Source organism: Equus caballus, chromosome 17, assembly GCF_041296265.1.
Source record: "Equus caballus isolate H_3958 breed thoroughbred chromosome 17, TB-T2T, whole genome shotgun sequence".
NCBI classification, from domain to species: Eukaryota; Metazoa; Chordata; class Mammalia; order Perissodactyla; family Equidae; genus Equus; species Equus caballus.
The window spans coordinates 19,203,342-19,219,181 of NC_091700.1; the positions used below are offsets into that span (position 1 = coordinate 19,203,342).

Here is a 15,840-nt window from a genome sequence, read left to right on the forward strand (position 1 = left end):
TTGAAAGAGAGCTGGTGTGGCTGATGCGGGGAAAAAGCAATGGGAGAAGGAACCTAAGAAGTTGGAAAGATAAAAACTTATCCAAAGCCTCACATAGAGCAAGCAGTAATAAAACCTCAATTCAAACCTGGGTAATCTGTCTCCAACACCCACCACTATACTGTATGCCTTCCCCTACAGCAGTTAGTTCATATATTTCAGTCCACAAATTACTATCAAATGCGCACTTTGTGCCAGGCAATGTGCTAGATGCGTTGGACACAACAGTGAGCCAACAATGAGCAAAACCAAACAGAATCCCTGTCCTCATGGAGCTTACAATCCAGTAGAGGAATCAATCATATAACCAAATAAATAGCATAAAATTGCAGGTATGATAAATGTTACTAAAGCAAAAAGTGCTATGAAAAAAGAATTTAATCTAGTTCAGAGTGGTCAGGCTTTTTTTGACAAAGTAAACAACTACACTGAGATCTGAAGAATTAAATCTTAACTAGGCAAAAGAGGCAGGTGGGCGTTCCAAGCCAAGGGAATACATACATCTAAGGTTCCGGAAGCAGAGAGCAGATCAAATGTGATGGACTTCAATATGATGGAGCCCCAGGCCAGCTTCATGAGTTTGTGACCTGTGCATAGGGCCCAACTGTCAAAGGGGCCCCATGCTTAATTTGATACTTTGCTATTCTCATCCCGAAATTCTTAATAATTTTATCTTTGAACTTGTGTTTTGTTAAGTGAAGCCCAAGGGGACAATGAAGCATGCATGGGAGTTGTGAAGACAGACTGGTGGCCAAGCATATAAGCATATGCCTCGAAGCAGTTGGGTGCCATAGGCCCCCAAGGTGGTAGGGTGGGACCCGGGCCCAAATTGGCCGCAGCAGCAGGATCCACGGTGGAAGGCCAGCTTGCCTGTCCATCCCCAGAGCCTGTCCCTGAGGCACCTGCACAAATATTAACTCTCCAGCCTGAGCACTGCGACAGGAACTCAGGCAGTAAACTCAGTCAATAAACTACAAAACAAAAATGTACACATGGACACTGCAATACAGCAAATCAAAAAGTTCTTAGAATTCTTCAAAGAGTTTACAATCTCTGGTTTCCAAAACTGCTATAGAAAAGCAAGTATCTATAGGCTTAGAAATAGAAACTAAATTTAAAGATGGTTGCATTCAATGGAAAAGAACGTTATTTTAACATAAAGGTCTAGATAAACAATTTGTTAGTGAGGAAGACAATTTTACTTTTTTCTTATAATAGAAGATACAATGGCAGCATGAACAAAAAAACAGGCATTTTTAATTATATACAAATCATCAAGCTACTTTTGGATTCTTGTATGACCTCTACAAATAAAAAGAATTGTCAGAAAAATATTAAAATACTGTATAAATTTACATCTAAAATTAAACTCAGATTTACATGAAACTGATTTATATGAAGTTAAATCTTTTTAGAAAAAAATGCTCTGCAAGAATCATCAGCTCTAAATGTACGAAAATTTATTTGTAAATAATCAGAACACAATGTGTCACAGCCTGTAAAACACAACAGCTCTAGTGAATGGGTGCCTCAGCAAAAGATCCTACTCAAATAAAAAATTATTTCCAATCTTGCCTTTGCCAAAAGCAACTGACATCACCTTCAATTATACTGACTGAAAATGAACTTGCTCAAAGTAAAGATTTCGATGACCTAATAAATTTGTAGAAAAGCAAGACAAAAAATATTATGACCAGTCAAGATATCACATAAAGCACTATTTACTGTATTATACAAAAATTATTATACTAAAATATTTTTCCAATTTATAAGTTTGTTACTCATAAAGCATTATTATTCTTATTATGTTTTATAAGAAATTCAATGTTCTTAAAAGAAAAAGCTCTACATTTTAGAACCTTTTTTTTTTTGAAGATTAGCCCTGAGCTAACATCTGCTGCCAATCCTCCTCTTTTTGCGGAGGAAGACTGCTCTGAGCTAACATACGTGCCCATCTTCCCCTACTTTATATGTGGGATGCCTGCCACAGCATGGCTTGCCAAGCGGTGCACAGGTCTGCAGCCAGGATCCGCACTGGCGAAGCCCTGCTGCTGAAGCAGAACGTGCACACTTAACCACTGCACCACAGGGCTGGCCCCATTTTAGAACCTTTAATGGCACTTTTTTCCTACTTTTTGAACGAGAGGCTCCACATTTTCGTCTTACATGGGGCTCTGCAAATTATGTAGCCAGCCCAGGCTGGAAAACAAAGACAGTATATACGAACAGCCTTATGGCTGGAATATAAGGCAGGGGCCAACAACTATGCTGAGCTTTCAGAACTCTTCAGAAAGTGATTAAAGAGCAAAGAATGGAATGAGACATAGCCTACTAAATCAGAACCCTTATAGTTAAGACAGAGGAATCTACATCTTTAGCAATTATTCTAAGACTGATTATGCATCTGCTAAACTTTGAAAGCCTCTACTCTAGAATATTCTCTTTGTCACTTTATAGTGGGCCTAATTTTTCCCACAATTACAAGTGAATAGAGCTTGGTGAGAGAGTAAATCCATATCTCTTCTCTGGAATAAAGTTTATTGGTTTTCTAATAGCTCTTTATCAAAGAACTTTTTTCCCTTTATTCGCTAGCAAGGTTATGCTTAACCTTTTTTTTAAATTTTTTATTTATTTATTTTGAGGAAGATTAGCCCTGAGTTAACATCTGCTGCCAATCATCCACTTTTTTCTGAGGAAGACTGGCCCTGAGCTAACATCCGTGCCCATCTTCCTCTACTTTATATGTGGGATGCCTGCCACAGCATGGCTTGCCAAGCGGTGCCAGGTCTGCACCCAGGATCCAAACTGGTGAACCCCAAGCCGCCGAAGTGGAATGTGTGCACTTAACCGCTGCAGCACCAGGCCAGCCTCTATGCTTAAGTAGCAGTGACTAAACAAATCTGTAGAAATGGGATGACGTGATTTATAAAGACAAAAACACAAATCTAGTCTTTACTCAGCCTAAGCCATGATACAGCTTTTAATTTTCCTTAGGATAAAAATTATAGACCCATCAAGAAAAGAGTCACAGAAATTAAAAACACACGCGACATTCAAATTTATCAAATGACATGTTATTTGTGACACACTGTTTTCATATTGTAAAAAATTCAAACTACATTAAAACATAGAAATTGAGGACTCTTGTCACTCCCAATCCCACTCCCTACATAGCGATTCTTAAAAGTTTAGTATGTATCCTCCAATTCTGTTTCTATGCATATACAAATATAAGCAGTTTTTTTTTTAAGAAAACAAAAACAGGATCATATATTATGTTCTGCACTTTTTTCCCTCACTCACTTATTTTGAGAATCTTTCCATTAAAAAAAACCTCCTACCACATATTAGATCCACATTTCTTGAGAGTTCCCTAAAACTCCATTATATAGAATATTATAGTTTATTTAACCAATATCTTTCAACTCGACATTCACATCATTTCAGTTCTTTGCTACAGCAAGGTATATACACCACGATAAACATTTTTTGTGTATGTGCAAGTATTTCCAGAGGCTGAAATAAATGGCTAGCAGTGAAATAGCTGGGGTCAAAGAATATGTACACTTTTAAGGCTTTTGTAACATACTGCCAAACTATCTACCAAAAACATGTAGCTTTTTATGCTTCCACTAGCACTATCCACTTCCCCATATCTTTACAATTTGAAATATCATTTTAATCATAGTTCTGTTTCTGAACTATTCAGTTCCAACTTTCTATTCTTTTCCCATGCCAGCGCTACAATGTTTCAATTACTTTAGTTTTTTTAATACATTTTAATAGCTAGTACATCAAGTCCCCCAAACCTTCATTCTTCTTTTAAAATGTTCTTTGTTATTCTCACACAATTATTCTTCCAGATATATTTTCTAATTAATTAGTCAAGTTGCGCCCCCCCCCCGCCCCAAACAAGGGTGAGTGAGGAGCGAAGAGGGATTGTCACTGACATCACATTCAATTTATAGATTGAGGGAGGAATTGCCACCTTAACCAAGTTAATTCTTTGGAATGAGGAACAAAGCCTTCATTTAATTCAGATCTTCTTTCCTATTCTTCAAATAAGCTGTCTAGTTTTCTTCATAAATATGTTGCACAGTATCCTAGAATTCATTCCCACAATTTTTATTCCTAAAAAATGAGATCTATTTTCCTTTTCATTTATTTACTTTTTTGAGGACAACTGGCTCTGAGCTAACATCTGTTGCCAATCTTCTTTTTGCTTGAGTAAGATAGCGCCAAGTCAACATGTGCGTCAATCTTCCTCTATTTTGTATGTGGGACTCTGCCACAGCATGGCTTGATGAGCAGTGGGTATGTCCGAATCCAGGATCTGAACCTGCGAACCCCAGGCTGCCAAAGCGGAGCACATGTACTTAACCACTATGCCACTGAGCTAGCCCATTTTCCATTTTTAAGCTGATCATTGTTGTATACATATAAAGGAAATCTTTCAATTGGTTTTTATGTCTTATGTCTGGCCACCTTACCAAACAACCAATGGTTCTAATAGTTTTTTAGTTAATTTCCTTGGATTTTTTTTTCTGAATATCACCTGCAAATAATCTTTTTTACTTTTCTTTCCAATATGTGTGCTTGTTGAATGATAGTTATATTAGGATTCCCCATTTTACTCCTAAGAGTATCACTATTTACTACCGGTTTCAATAAACTATTTTTTTATCATATTGAGCATTCCTTTCAATTCCTAGTTTTCTGAAATTTTAATCATAAAATGCTGTTAAATTTTATCAACTAGCTTTTAAGTATCTGTGCATAATTTCAAAGGTCTTTTCACATTTCTTCTCTGGATCACTGGCTATGTTCCAATTAGCTGAGTTTGACACAAACCCAACTGCAAAATATACACTTTTTTTAAAAAACATTTTTCCTTTTTCTCCCCAAAGCCCCCTGGTACATAGTTGTGTATTTTAGTTGTATGTCCTTCTGGTTGTGCCATGTGGATGCCACCTCAGCATGGCTTGATGAGGAGTGCCATGTTCACACCCAGGATCCAAACTGGGGAAACCCTGGGCCGCCAAAGCAGAGCACACGAACTCAACCACTCGCCCAAGGGCCGGCCAGCAAAATATACATTTAATTGAACTGAATTTTAAATAAAAATTTACCGCTAACTAGTTTTTTGAGAAAAAGAATTCTGTTAGCGCCAGTTTTCTAATATCTAGTCCCATAGCAAAGAACAAAAGACAAGGCTGAAATAAATAAAAACGCTTACTCAACACAATGCATCTTTCCAATAAGAAAAGCAAATGCTATGATCAAAATTCTTAATTTTATGACACGTGTATTGATTACAAAAAAATAAAAGCATTGTACCTTACATATATGAGAGGCTCAGGAAACATCTACTAAATAAATGCTCAAATGTTCCCCAAACAGAATGTATTTGCTTCTCTTAGGCCTCCATACAAATATATCCCTCTATCTGGGATACCTCTTATTGGACTGGAAAACTCCAATTTGTCCTTCATGACCTAGCTTAAGGATCACCTACTGTGAGACACGCTTTCTAGGTCCCCACCTCAGCCTGAGACAGATGTCCCTCCTCTGTACTCTCACAGAACACTAATACATACTTCATCATTACATTACTGAGCAATTGCTACAGTTTTGCCTTTCTCCCCCATCAGACTATGCCCTCCTTGAAAACAAGGTCAGTCTTTCTTCATCTCCTCAGCATATATAGCATTGTGCCTAGCATGTACATTCTGAAGAAATGCTCCAGAATGAATGAGTGGCCAGAGATGGAATTCCAGATCCAAACCAGCTACGTGACCAAAGGCAAATCACTTATCATCTTTGAATCTCAGATTCTCTCATTTATAAAGTTTAAGAATATTTCTTCTCCTGTTTACTTTACAAGATTGACGTGAGAATCAAATAAGAAGACAGGAATTTTTGTATAACACTTTAATTTTGCAGATGCTTTCAAAATATTAACCAAATTCCACTACAATAAAAACTATGAAAACTGGTCTGAAGCCTTCATTAAAGTTGGATTTAGATTTATTAAAATCCATTCTGGTTTTAAATGTATGAAATTACTATTCTATAAAGTATTGTTAATATATGCGCTCTGCATTATCTCATACTATCAGTGCACACACTAAGGACAATCCCTAACAGCCTAAGGAGCCAGGGGAACAAAACCAAGGAAATTCAAGACAATAAATAAATAAAGCATGCTTTGGATTTATGGTTCAAACGAATGTGATACTAATACTAAAAGAATACTAAACTCTTCCATTATGGTGTCTCCAAAATCAAAACACAACCTACATCTCATATCTATTCACCAAAAAAACACACACACACACAGAAAGAAAATGGAAACAAACTTCCTTTAAAATTCATCTACAATGAGGTAAAAAAAGAAAATTACAGGAGGATATGGATCATACAATCTCATTTATGTAAAAAAATAGATTTTAAAAAATGATGTATGTATGCTCTTATATGTTTAGAGAATTTCAATATGGACGCCCGAGAAATAGTCACCTCTGAAGAGAGAGAATGGAACTTAGGGAACTTATTACTTTCCCTAATACACCTTTCTGCACAGATTGAATTACTTACTATTCAGAAAGTTATCTCTACGATGTTTTTTTAATCAAGGAAAATATTTATAATATATCATTAATGTAAAAAAGAAAAACTACACAATGTATATTGTAGCAGCATAGGAAAAAAGGTCAAAGTATAGTCACTATGGATTACCTAGGGAGGGGAGTGAGAGTGGGGAAGAGAGAGGGAGAGTCACTTTTTATTCTGCACATCTGTGTGCTGTTTTTTGTTTTTTAGACTGGCACGTGAGCTAACATCTGTTGCCAATCTTTTTTTTTCCCCCTTCTTCTTCTTCTCCCCAAAGCCCACCACTACACAGTTGTATATTCTAGTTGTGGTCCTGCTGGATGTGGCATGTGGGATTCCACCTCAAAGTGGCTTGATGAGCATTGCCGTGTCTGCGCCCAGGATCTGAACTGGCGAAACCCTGGGCCGTCGAAATGGAGCGCACGAACTTAACCACTCAGCCACGGGCTGGCCCCTGTGTGTTGTTGATATATTTTAAAACAATATATTCCAGTATTATTATGAATTTTAAATAACATAAAATGTATCTACAACACCAAATTTTCAAGTCTGTAAATATAACCTGCTAAATTCATATAGTCAGAGAGACTCTCACCAATGAGAATGTTAGCACAGAAGTGTGGTCGATTTTACTTACTCTGATATGTATTCAATATCTTCTCAAAAACTTAGGGTTAGGCATCTTAAGCAAAAGCCAACAACTGGAATCTTTTTGGACAAGAAATTTTCAAGACCTATTTAAACAACGTTCCATTTGCACAACGCTTTCAGAATAGATAAGTTCACTGCATGCTGTTATTAATTTACAACAGTCCTTCCTCATTCTAGTTTGTTCACCTTCAAATTTATTTTCTAGCACGTAACCTCACTGTCTTGAATCAGATTAAGCAGTATTTAGAAGCATTTACGGAAAATATTCTGTTACTACTTTTGAGGGAGAAATCACTCTTTATGTTGAAACCTATAAAACCATAAACATCTTTTTCACTCTACAGGTTTAATATACTGCTTTATTTGGCAGTTTATCCAATAACCTAAACAGGATTGAATATAGACGTTCACAGTGAAACAAGTGCAATATCCAAAAACACATCTAGAACTTTCCCATCACGTAATGAAATGTAACATTTACGGTATTATAGTATGTTGACTTAGAGAAGCAACATGCTTGAGTAAAACTTTAGAAAGAGTTCTAAAATGGGAATCTAGTGATCTGCGTTCGGGATCAGTCTTATCACTAATTTGTTCTGTGAGCTATCTTGTAAGTCACTTCTTCCTCTTTGAACCTCAGTTTCCCCATCTGTAGAATGGAAGAGAGAAATGCTTAGACTACGCTCTTACTTTTCAGGGTCTCTATTTCCTGAGAGAAGCTGTAAAAACTACAGACTATTACCAAAAGTGTATGTTTCTACCCCAAAATTTGCTTACAGTTTCCTTCTGATATCCATCATGGACTCCCTAAGACCTCCGTCCCAAAAGATCTCGAGAGTATTCTACACACTAAAACTCTACGCTAATTTTCATGAAAGAAATAGACTACCAAAGGGAAAAATAAAGCAAAAATAATTGTGAAAAACGTCACTAATTACTTCGAATCCCAAAACATATTAACAGCTAAAATACATAGCAATTTTCTATAAACAAGATATCCTCAGGTCCAGCCTTGTGGCCTAGTGGTTAAGTTCAGCACACTCACTTCAGTGGCCTGGGGTTTGGTTCCTGGGCACTGAGCAGGGCACAGACTACACTACTCATCGGCAGCCATGCTGTGGAAGCATCCCATATACAAAATAGAGGAAGCTGGCACAGATGTTCGCTCAGGGCTAATCTTCCTCAGCAAAAAAGAAAGATTTCCTCAAATGGCTATCCTCTGACCCACAGGTGGATAAAGCTAAAATCACCCTTTTTTTTTTTAATATTGTAATGCTTACTAATTGAAGTAGATTTAACAATCATAACTATTTCAAATGAATCAATTTACCAGCTTTCTAGTCTCACTACACTATAGGTTAAGAACCACAGACTGGTAACAGACTGACTGAAGGTAGAGTTCCCACTCTACAACTTTCCTTGAAAATCTGGGTAAATTACTTAGCATCTACATGTTTGAGTCCCGTAGTCTATAAAATGAAAGTAATAATACCTCCCTCATAGAGGTAGCGAGGATTAAAGAAGGTAAAATATGTAAAGTGCTTGGCATAGTGCCTTACACATAGTAAGCACTTAATAAATGTGAGCTGTTATTAATAATAAATACTAAGTTGGAATGCAGCTTTCATACTGAGAAATAACGCAGTAACTGCTACTCTGACACATTTTTTGTACACATTTTCAAATACTAAATGGAAATTTCCAAAAACGAATTTCCTATTTTTAATAACATAACATTTTTGTCAATACTCTTTTCCTCTGGAAAGATTAAAAAATATGTAAATGGATATCTATACAACATACGAGAGGTGGTGAGGTAAAGTGGAAAGAAACTCAGCTTAGAGCCAGACAGATCTGAGTTTTAGACCTAATTTAACCACTTACTAATTATGTAATCTGGGCCCCTTTAACTCTCTCAACCTTGTAAGCTGTTGCAAGGATTCATAAAGTATGTAAAGCATCAAACACAGTACATGACATGTACTACGCACTCAATAAACAGTACTCATTACTATTCTTCTCAGCTACTCCCGTAGAGATGATAAAACCAGCTTTGCTAGGGAAGAGGGAAGGTACGGGCAAGCACAAATGCTAATTAATATTCAGGCCAATGATGAAGGACACTTATTGCATCTTCTCAACGCCGTAGTTTTTAAATCAAGTACTTGTAATGAAAATGGGGCCCCTAGTTCCTGGAAAAATTTCAGGTATTTCAGGAAATGCTGTATGTCAGGGATTTTAAGAACCTTGTATTAAGGGAGATACTAGCTAGTTTCTTCTGGAGTTAAGTTGCAAAAGTCTGAAAACGTTATCTACTCAGTTTTCTGACAAAATGATTCACTTAACTTTGCTCGTAATGAAGCAAGTAAATCTCGCTTTCTATTACACTGCTCAGTTTCACGAGCTAACTTTCATATCTGGTGCTGTGTGTGAAAACAAAACTTGATTTAAAAAGACTACAAACTACCTTAGAATTTGTTCAAATATTTTCAAATGTGATGCTCAAACACATAACCCAAACACCAAACCAAAAGGAAAAGAAAAAAGTCCAAAGCTGACTGCATTCAATTCTTAGAAAGGTGGAATCAATTCAAGTAATCGAATGAGCCTCTAACTTCCAAAACACATCTACAAACACGGAAGTCATAATTTAAAAAATAAAACTGGGCCAACAAATACAAACACACAGTTCACGGAGTAACTGAATATAGTCTATCCTTACTTCTACTCCCTGCGTGGAATACTTTTTTTATCCTTTGACTTGGCCTTCTCAAACTCCCTGGGCAAACAACCTACTCATCAAACTGTTAATTGTATAGTGTAAGAATGAAGTTAACGCGTGACCCACAAGGAGCTCAGTCCTGGAAAAAGTTTTGCCCCAATGACCTTGGTCCCAAAGATTCCCCTCCCTCCTGCCGGTCCTTCCACGTGCTGCCGGCTGCGGTTACTCCAAAGGTGGCTGCACCTGAATGCACGAAGGGAACAAGGACTGCTCACAGCACCTGGGCCGAGCCATCTCTTCCCTCCGGACACCCACTCCCCCGCGGCGCGCACACAGCCCCCGACCGAAGCCCTGCGGGGATGACCCGACCTCGCTCCCCGCGCCTTACCCTCGCCCCCGGCGACCGGGCAGCGTGTGGGGTGACGACCGTGGCACAGGAAACTCTCTTTCCTACAACACCATATTCCGTGCCCGGCTGGGGTGCCAGTCATCTCGGGGAAGAGGACAGCCCCGGGAAGAGAGGGACGAAAGCAGGATGGAGAACCCTGCGCCACGCCACCACCACCTCCTCCACTTCTAGAGCTCCCTGGAGGCCCTTGTCGGTCACCAGCCCAGCGGCGCCAAGGCCTGACACGGCAGGGCCGACCGGAGGCCGCAGGTCCCGGCGTGCGGGGGGCGCGGCGCACTCACCATCAGAACTTTGGCCGCGTTCTCCAGCTGAGCGATCACTTCTGGGGGCCCCAGCGCCGCCGCCATCATGGTCTCTCTTCAATGACGCGCCATGCGCTGCATTCTGGGAGCGGGCGCCGCGGCCGGCCAATCGCCGCAGCGACCCCGGAGCCCCACGCGCTCCGGGCGGCCGTCGCACCCGCGGTCGACGCCGGCGTGGTGGCTTCCGTGCTGCTGGCCTGGCCGCCGGGTCTTGGGCTGCGGGGATGGAGAAGAGTGTGAGCCGGCCTCCTCGCCGGGGCTCGGGCGCCCGCACTGCGGCGCCGGCCGAGACCAGGGCGGCTGGCCCAGACGGCGACGGCCGCGCGGAGCGGGCGCCCGCGGCTCCGGGCCCGCGCATGCGTGCTGTGTGGCGCCGCGGCTTGTCGGCTCCTCCACCCGGTGTCCCCAGGACCCGCTCGCTTCCCTCCACCGCGACCGCTCCCCGCCCCCATCGCCCGGTAGTGCTCCCCCGCTTCTCTGCCCTTCACTCCATCGGCCCCTGCCCCTCCTCTCCCTTCCACGCTCCACGCCCTGCAGGATCTGACTTGGAACCGCTCTCCTTAGAGAGCACCTCCTTTCAGAACATTTGTTTTCTGCGTCCTACTTCTCTGTTCCTCTTTGCTGTGAAAAAGAGACCATTCCAGGATAGAACGCTTCGTTTTCTTAACGGATGTCCTGCAGGAGATTCGTCCAAATTTATATGGTCAGCAGGTCGCTGCGAGACTAACGGGAAAACCCATCCTTCTCTCGCCGTTTTCTCCTTCCGTGGGCTGTCTCATAAAGGAGCGGGGTACCTTGACTACCTGGCTTCCTGAATCCAGTAAGAACTCAGTCCCCACCAGTTTTGTCGTGTTTAAGAAATTCATAATAGTAATGTTAATTATGGAATACATGATGAAAGGTACGTTAAAGTATCAAGTAATCCAACTTTCCCTCCAGTGCTTGTCTCCTTTACGACGTTCCAGGCAAGGGGGCCTAAAAGAGCTATTTCAGTGTTCAAACCAGCTCCAACTTGTAGAAAAGTTGTTTGGATGGGAGGTTTGGGGGGTTTCTTTGAGCCAACATCTACTTTTCTATCATCTCTACCTTTCGGTGCTGTTCTGCTACTTGGGGATACACAGAAAGTCAAGTTCATTTCAGTGTTTGTAAGTTTCCTCTGTTGAAATCTTCCTATATTTCTTCATCCTAGCTATAAGTAAGCCATACTTTTGAGGTTTTATTTTTTATGTCACTGCAAACGGAATTGCATTATTATTTCCATCCAAAAAACCAGGTTGTTTCTTGTATTTGGCATCTCTGAGTTAGGAAAGTGAATTAACAAGGTTTTTATTGCCTGAGAAACAAAGGAAGAAACTTTTATTTCATTACAAAATGGTAGAGCTAGTGAAAATGCAGTTAATGGCCTTTTTTATTTTAAGAATGTTGTGAAACTAAGTGATTAACATAGTCCCTGACATTTAGTCGGCACTCAATAAATATTTGACTAAGTATAGTAATCTGCAATAAGATTACAAAAACATCTCTAGCTGTTGCGAAGAGTAATTACTGCAGATAAATGTTATATCTGCAAAAGAGTAGACAAATGAATAGTTTGTGACATTAAATGTTTGAGGTTTATAATGCTTCAGATTGGGCTTTGTGTTCTAAAGCATTTGTTTTGTGCAATTACATAAGAATTTTGTGTCTAGACACTCTTTAAGAAAGAGGAAGGAAAAGTATTTAATCAATTGTGAGGATGAGTATGCTTTCTTTCCAATTAACTTAGTCTTTTGAATTTCCAGGCTTTATAAAGTGGGTTACAGACACCTCACGTGACTGAGAGCCACGAATTTTAGGGCAGAGTGAACACTGAAGGTGCAGAATCTCAATGTGGGAAGATGCTAGAATTTGCCTCCTAGTTTAACCTCCCCTCCAATGTCTGACTCTAGTTATTTTTTGATTTATTATTCAACAATAATATTCTCCTGGGAAGAGATAGGGAGGAGTATTCTAGCTTAACCATATGCTCTTCATATCCTGAAATAGAAGAGGAGATGAAAGTTGTGCAAATTCCAATAATTTCTCACTAGGCGTGAGAGAGAAATGTTTATGGTCTAAGGAAGGTAGATATCAGGTTGAAACCTTCCGGAAACCAAGAACAGTCACAAATAAATCCCCTCTAATTTTAGGCTACTCTTTTAACACCTATGATGTCATGGGCTCCAAAATTATTCTAACTTATTCTTCACCAAAAGTGATTAAATATATTATATACTTTTCCTTGGAAAAATAGGTTTGGTGTTTTGGTTTTTTCGTTGTTTTTTTTTTTTAATAGAAACCAGTGGAATTTGTTGTATAGCCAACTTTCTAAATTTTGTGTCTTTCCTAAATTAGTGACACTCTGGGAACATTTATTAAGCAAAAACATAGTTACTGACCATCTCCACTGCTGACATTCTGGTGAGAAGGAAAAGCTAACTATTGTGGATTACAGATAATGATATTTGAAAACTAGACGAGAACTTAAAGATTATAGAATCTTAAGATTTTGGAAATGAAAAAATCTTTACTTAAATGATCCCTTGTTTTTCAAATGACGAAAATAAGGCCCAGAGAAGTTAAGTGATTTAGGACCAAGCCAGGTAGAACCAGTTACCTATCTTACAGTCTAATATCTTTTGTGGTGAAGGGACAAGGGCTAGAATTCAAATCAAAAGAACTGGGTTTGTAGTGTATCTCTGCTTCTTACGGGATACGCTTGCTGGGTAGGTAACAATGTCTCAGGACCTCAGTTTGATCATTTGTAAAATGGAGGCCATCACACGTGTATGAGGTTCAAAGAAGATCATACATTTGAGACAACTTTGTGACGCTGTGAAGCATTCTATGAATGCAAGGTATTACTGTTATCAGTTGCGTATTTATTAGGCACAGTGCTTGATGCTGTAGGACGAATTGAAATTGAAGTAATGGTCTTCACTTCCAAAGAGTTTGAGGTCTAGTTGAGGAGATGAGACTAATGTATTTAAAATAACAGCAGTTGATTCATTTCCATCATTTCTCTCACTCCTTTCCAACTGTGGTATAATAAAAAATGCATGTAGTCTTTGTCCCTGGTTGCTGTCAAGGAGCTCCTTAAATCCTTGGAATTTCCTGAGTGATAGGAGTATCTTTGGTTAATCATAACAAGCCCCTTTCAGTCACAGCTGAGGTTATCCTAATGAGGTGACTTAGAGTGGGGCCCCTAGATAGCCTCGTGATGAAGTGGTCACCCGAAAGACCAAATGGTTAAAGGGTAGGAAGCTTTGGTTCCTTTAGTTTTGGACCACTCACCAAACTCCAGGGGGAAGGGGGGCTGGAGATTGAGCTCTATAAAAACTCTGTAACACTAAATTTGATGAGCTTCCAAGCTGGTGAATACATCTACCTGCAGTGATGCATCCCAACTCCGTGGGGTCAGAGCCTCCTACCCTTGAGACCCTTCCAGACCTCACCCTATGTTCCTCTTCATCTGGCTGTTCATTTGTACCTTTATAATAAACCGGAAAATTTAAGTAACGTGTTTTCCTGAGATCTGTGAGCCATTCTAGCAAATTATCAAACCTGAGCAGGGGGTCATGGGAATCCCCAATTTATAGACAGTGAGACAGGAGTACAGGTGGTCTCTGGGACTTGCAACAGGCGTCGGAAGTGGAGGCAGGCTTGTGGGACTGAGCTATTAATTCGTGGGTCTGCACTAACTGTGAGTAGTTAGTGTCAGAAGTGAATTGAATAGTAGGGCAGCCAGGTGGTTTCAGAGAATCACAGACCAACATGTGGATTATTGAAATATACAGGAATCTGTATATCTCAAAATAGTAACCATTCCAGTCAATTTAAGAATACTACAATAATAATAGTTGATGTTTACAGCACAATTACCACATGAAGGACACTAAGCTGTTTTAATCTATTAACTCATTTAATCCTCACAACAACCCTGTGAGATAATATACTATTATTATCCCAAATTTTGGATGAGGAAATTGAGGCATACAGCAGCTAAATAACTTGCCTCAGAACTAGTGGAACTGGGATTTGAACACGGGCTTTCTAGCTCCATACCCCATGCTCTTAACTCTCGGATACTGCTTCTAGGTGCCGAATAAGTCGCTTGGAATGATTATAGCTTAAGTAAATACATTACAAACTATCATGTCAACTTTTTCAGTTATGCATACTATGAAGACTATTAAAAATCTATATCAAACTTGAAATATTTAGGAAGTAAAGCAAAACTGCCTATAGAAAGTGTGAAACTAACTTTTTAAAAGACAGTTTGTTTTGCGAATGTCATGACATTTGCTATATCCATTGACAGTGCATGCTGGGTACTCAGATATTCGGTAACTTGAACTTTATGCCACCTGTGAAGAAGTTGACTTATTACAGTTTAGTACATTAGCTGAGTCTCTCAGACTGTTAAATTGTGAAATACGGCAAAGTGATCTGGGACTACTATCAGATTCCTTATGTTTGCACAACCCATGATATAGTGTTCACATTTTTTTACCTTTTCACAATAATTGGAACCATGCATATTGGTTTGTTTTTGTGTTTCCCAAGGGATCATCACGTGTTTTTGCAAAAACATTTGTCAAGCCATAAACATCTTGTCCCCATAAACACCCTGATGAAATACCTTAGAGCAGCAGTTCTTAAAGTGTGGTCTGGGGACATCTTGTAGGACTAAGAATACCTAGCGTGTCCCTAGGATCCTTTCAGAGGGTCTACAAGTCAAAACTATTTTCAGATGGCCATAGTAAGCCCTTCCCTATCATTAATTATTTTAAATGTAAATGGATTAAATTCCCCAATCAAAAGACATAGATTGGCTGAGTGGATAAAAAAACAGGATCCAACTATATGCCTGCTCTTGTGCCACTTCTCTTCAACATACTGTTGGGAATATAGTGGTACTACTTGTACAAATAGTAAGTATTCACAGTTAAGTAGCATATTATTAGGATAACACTGTGCCCTAATGTAAAGGCCCTGACAAGGAATACGGATGAATTGTATGAATTATGCAACAGAATGAAAGATTATTCTGTTTTACTTGAGAGAATCAAAATCTCTTTTTTAAC

The 15,840-nt window shown here is 39.5% G+C and overlaps 1 protein-coding gene across 3 annotated transcripts in view; it reads right to left on the reverse strand.

Annotated features, from left to right (window-relative positions):
• Positions 1 to 11,093, reverse strand: part of XPO4 (exportin 4) — a 125,824-nt gene extending 114,731 nt beyond the window's left edge. Inside the window, exon 1 of one of the 3 annotated variants that reach the window (XM_070239450.1) lies at positions 10,715 to 11,093. In XM_070239450.1, the coding sequence (XP_070095551.1) occupies positions 10,715 to 10,783 (69 nt within the window). In that variant the 5' untranslated portion in view covers positions 10,784 to 11,093. The remainder of the gene's footprint in view (positions 1 to 10,714) is intronic. The other 2 variants (XM_070239452.1, XM_070239451.1) reach the window with 2 other exon arrangements.
• Between the last annotated feature and the right edge of the window lie 4,747 nt (positions 11,094 to 15,840).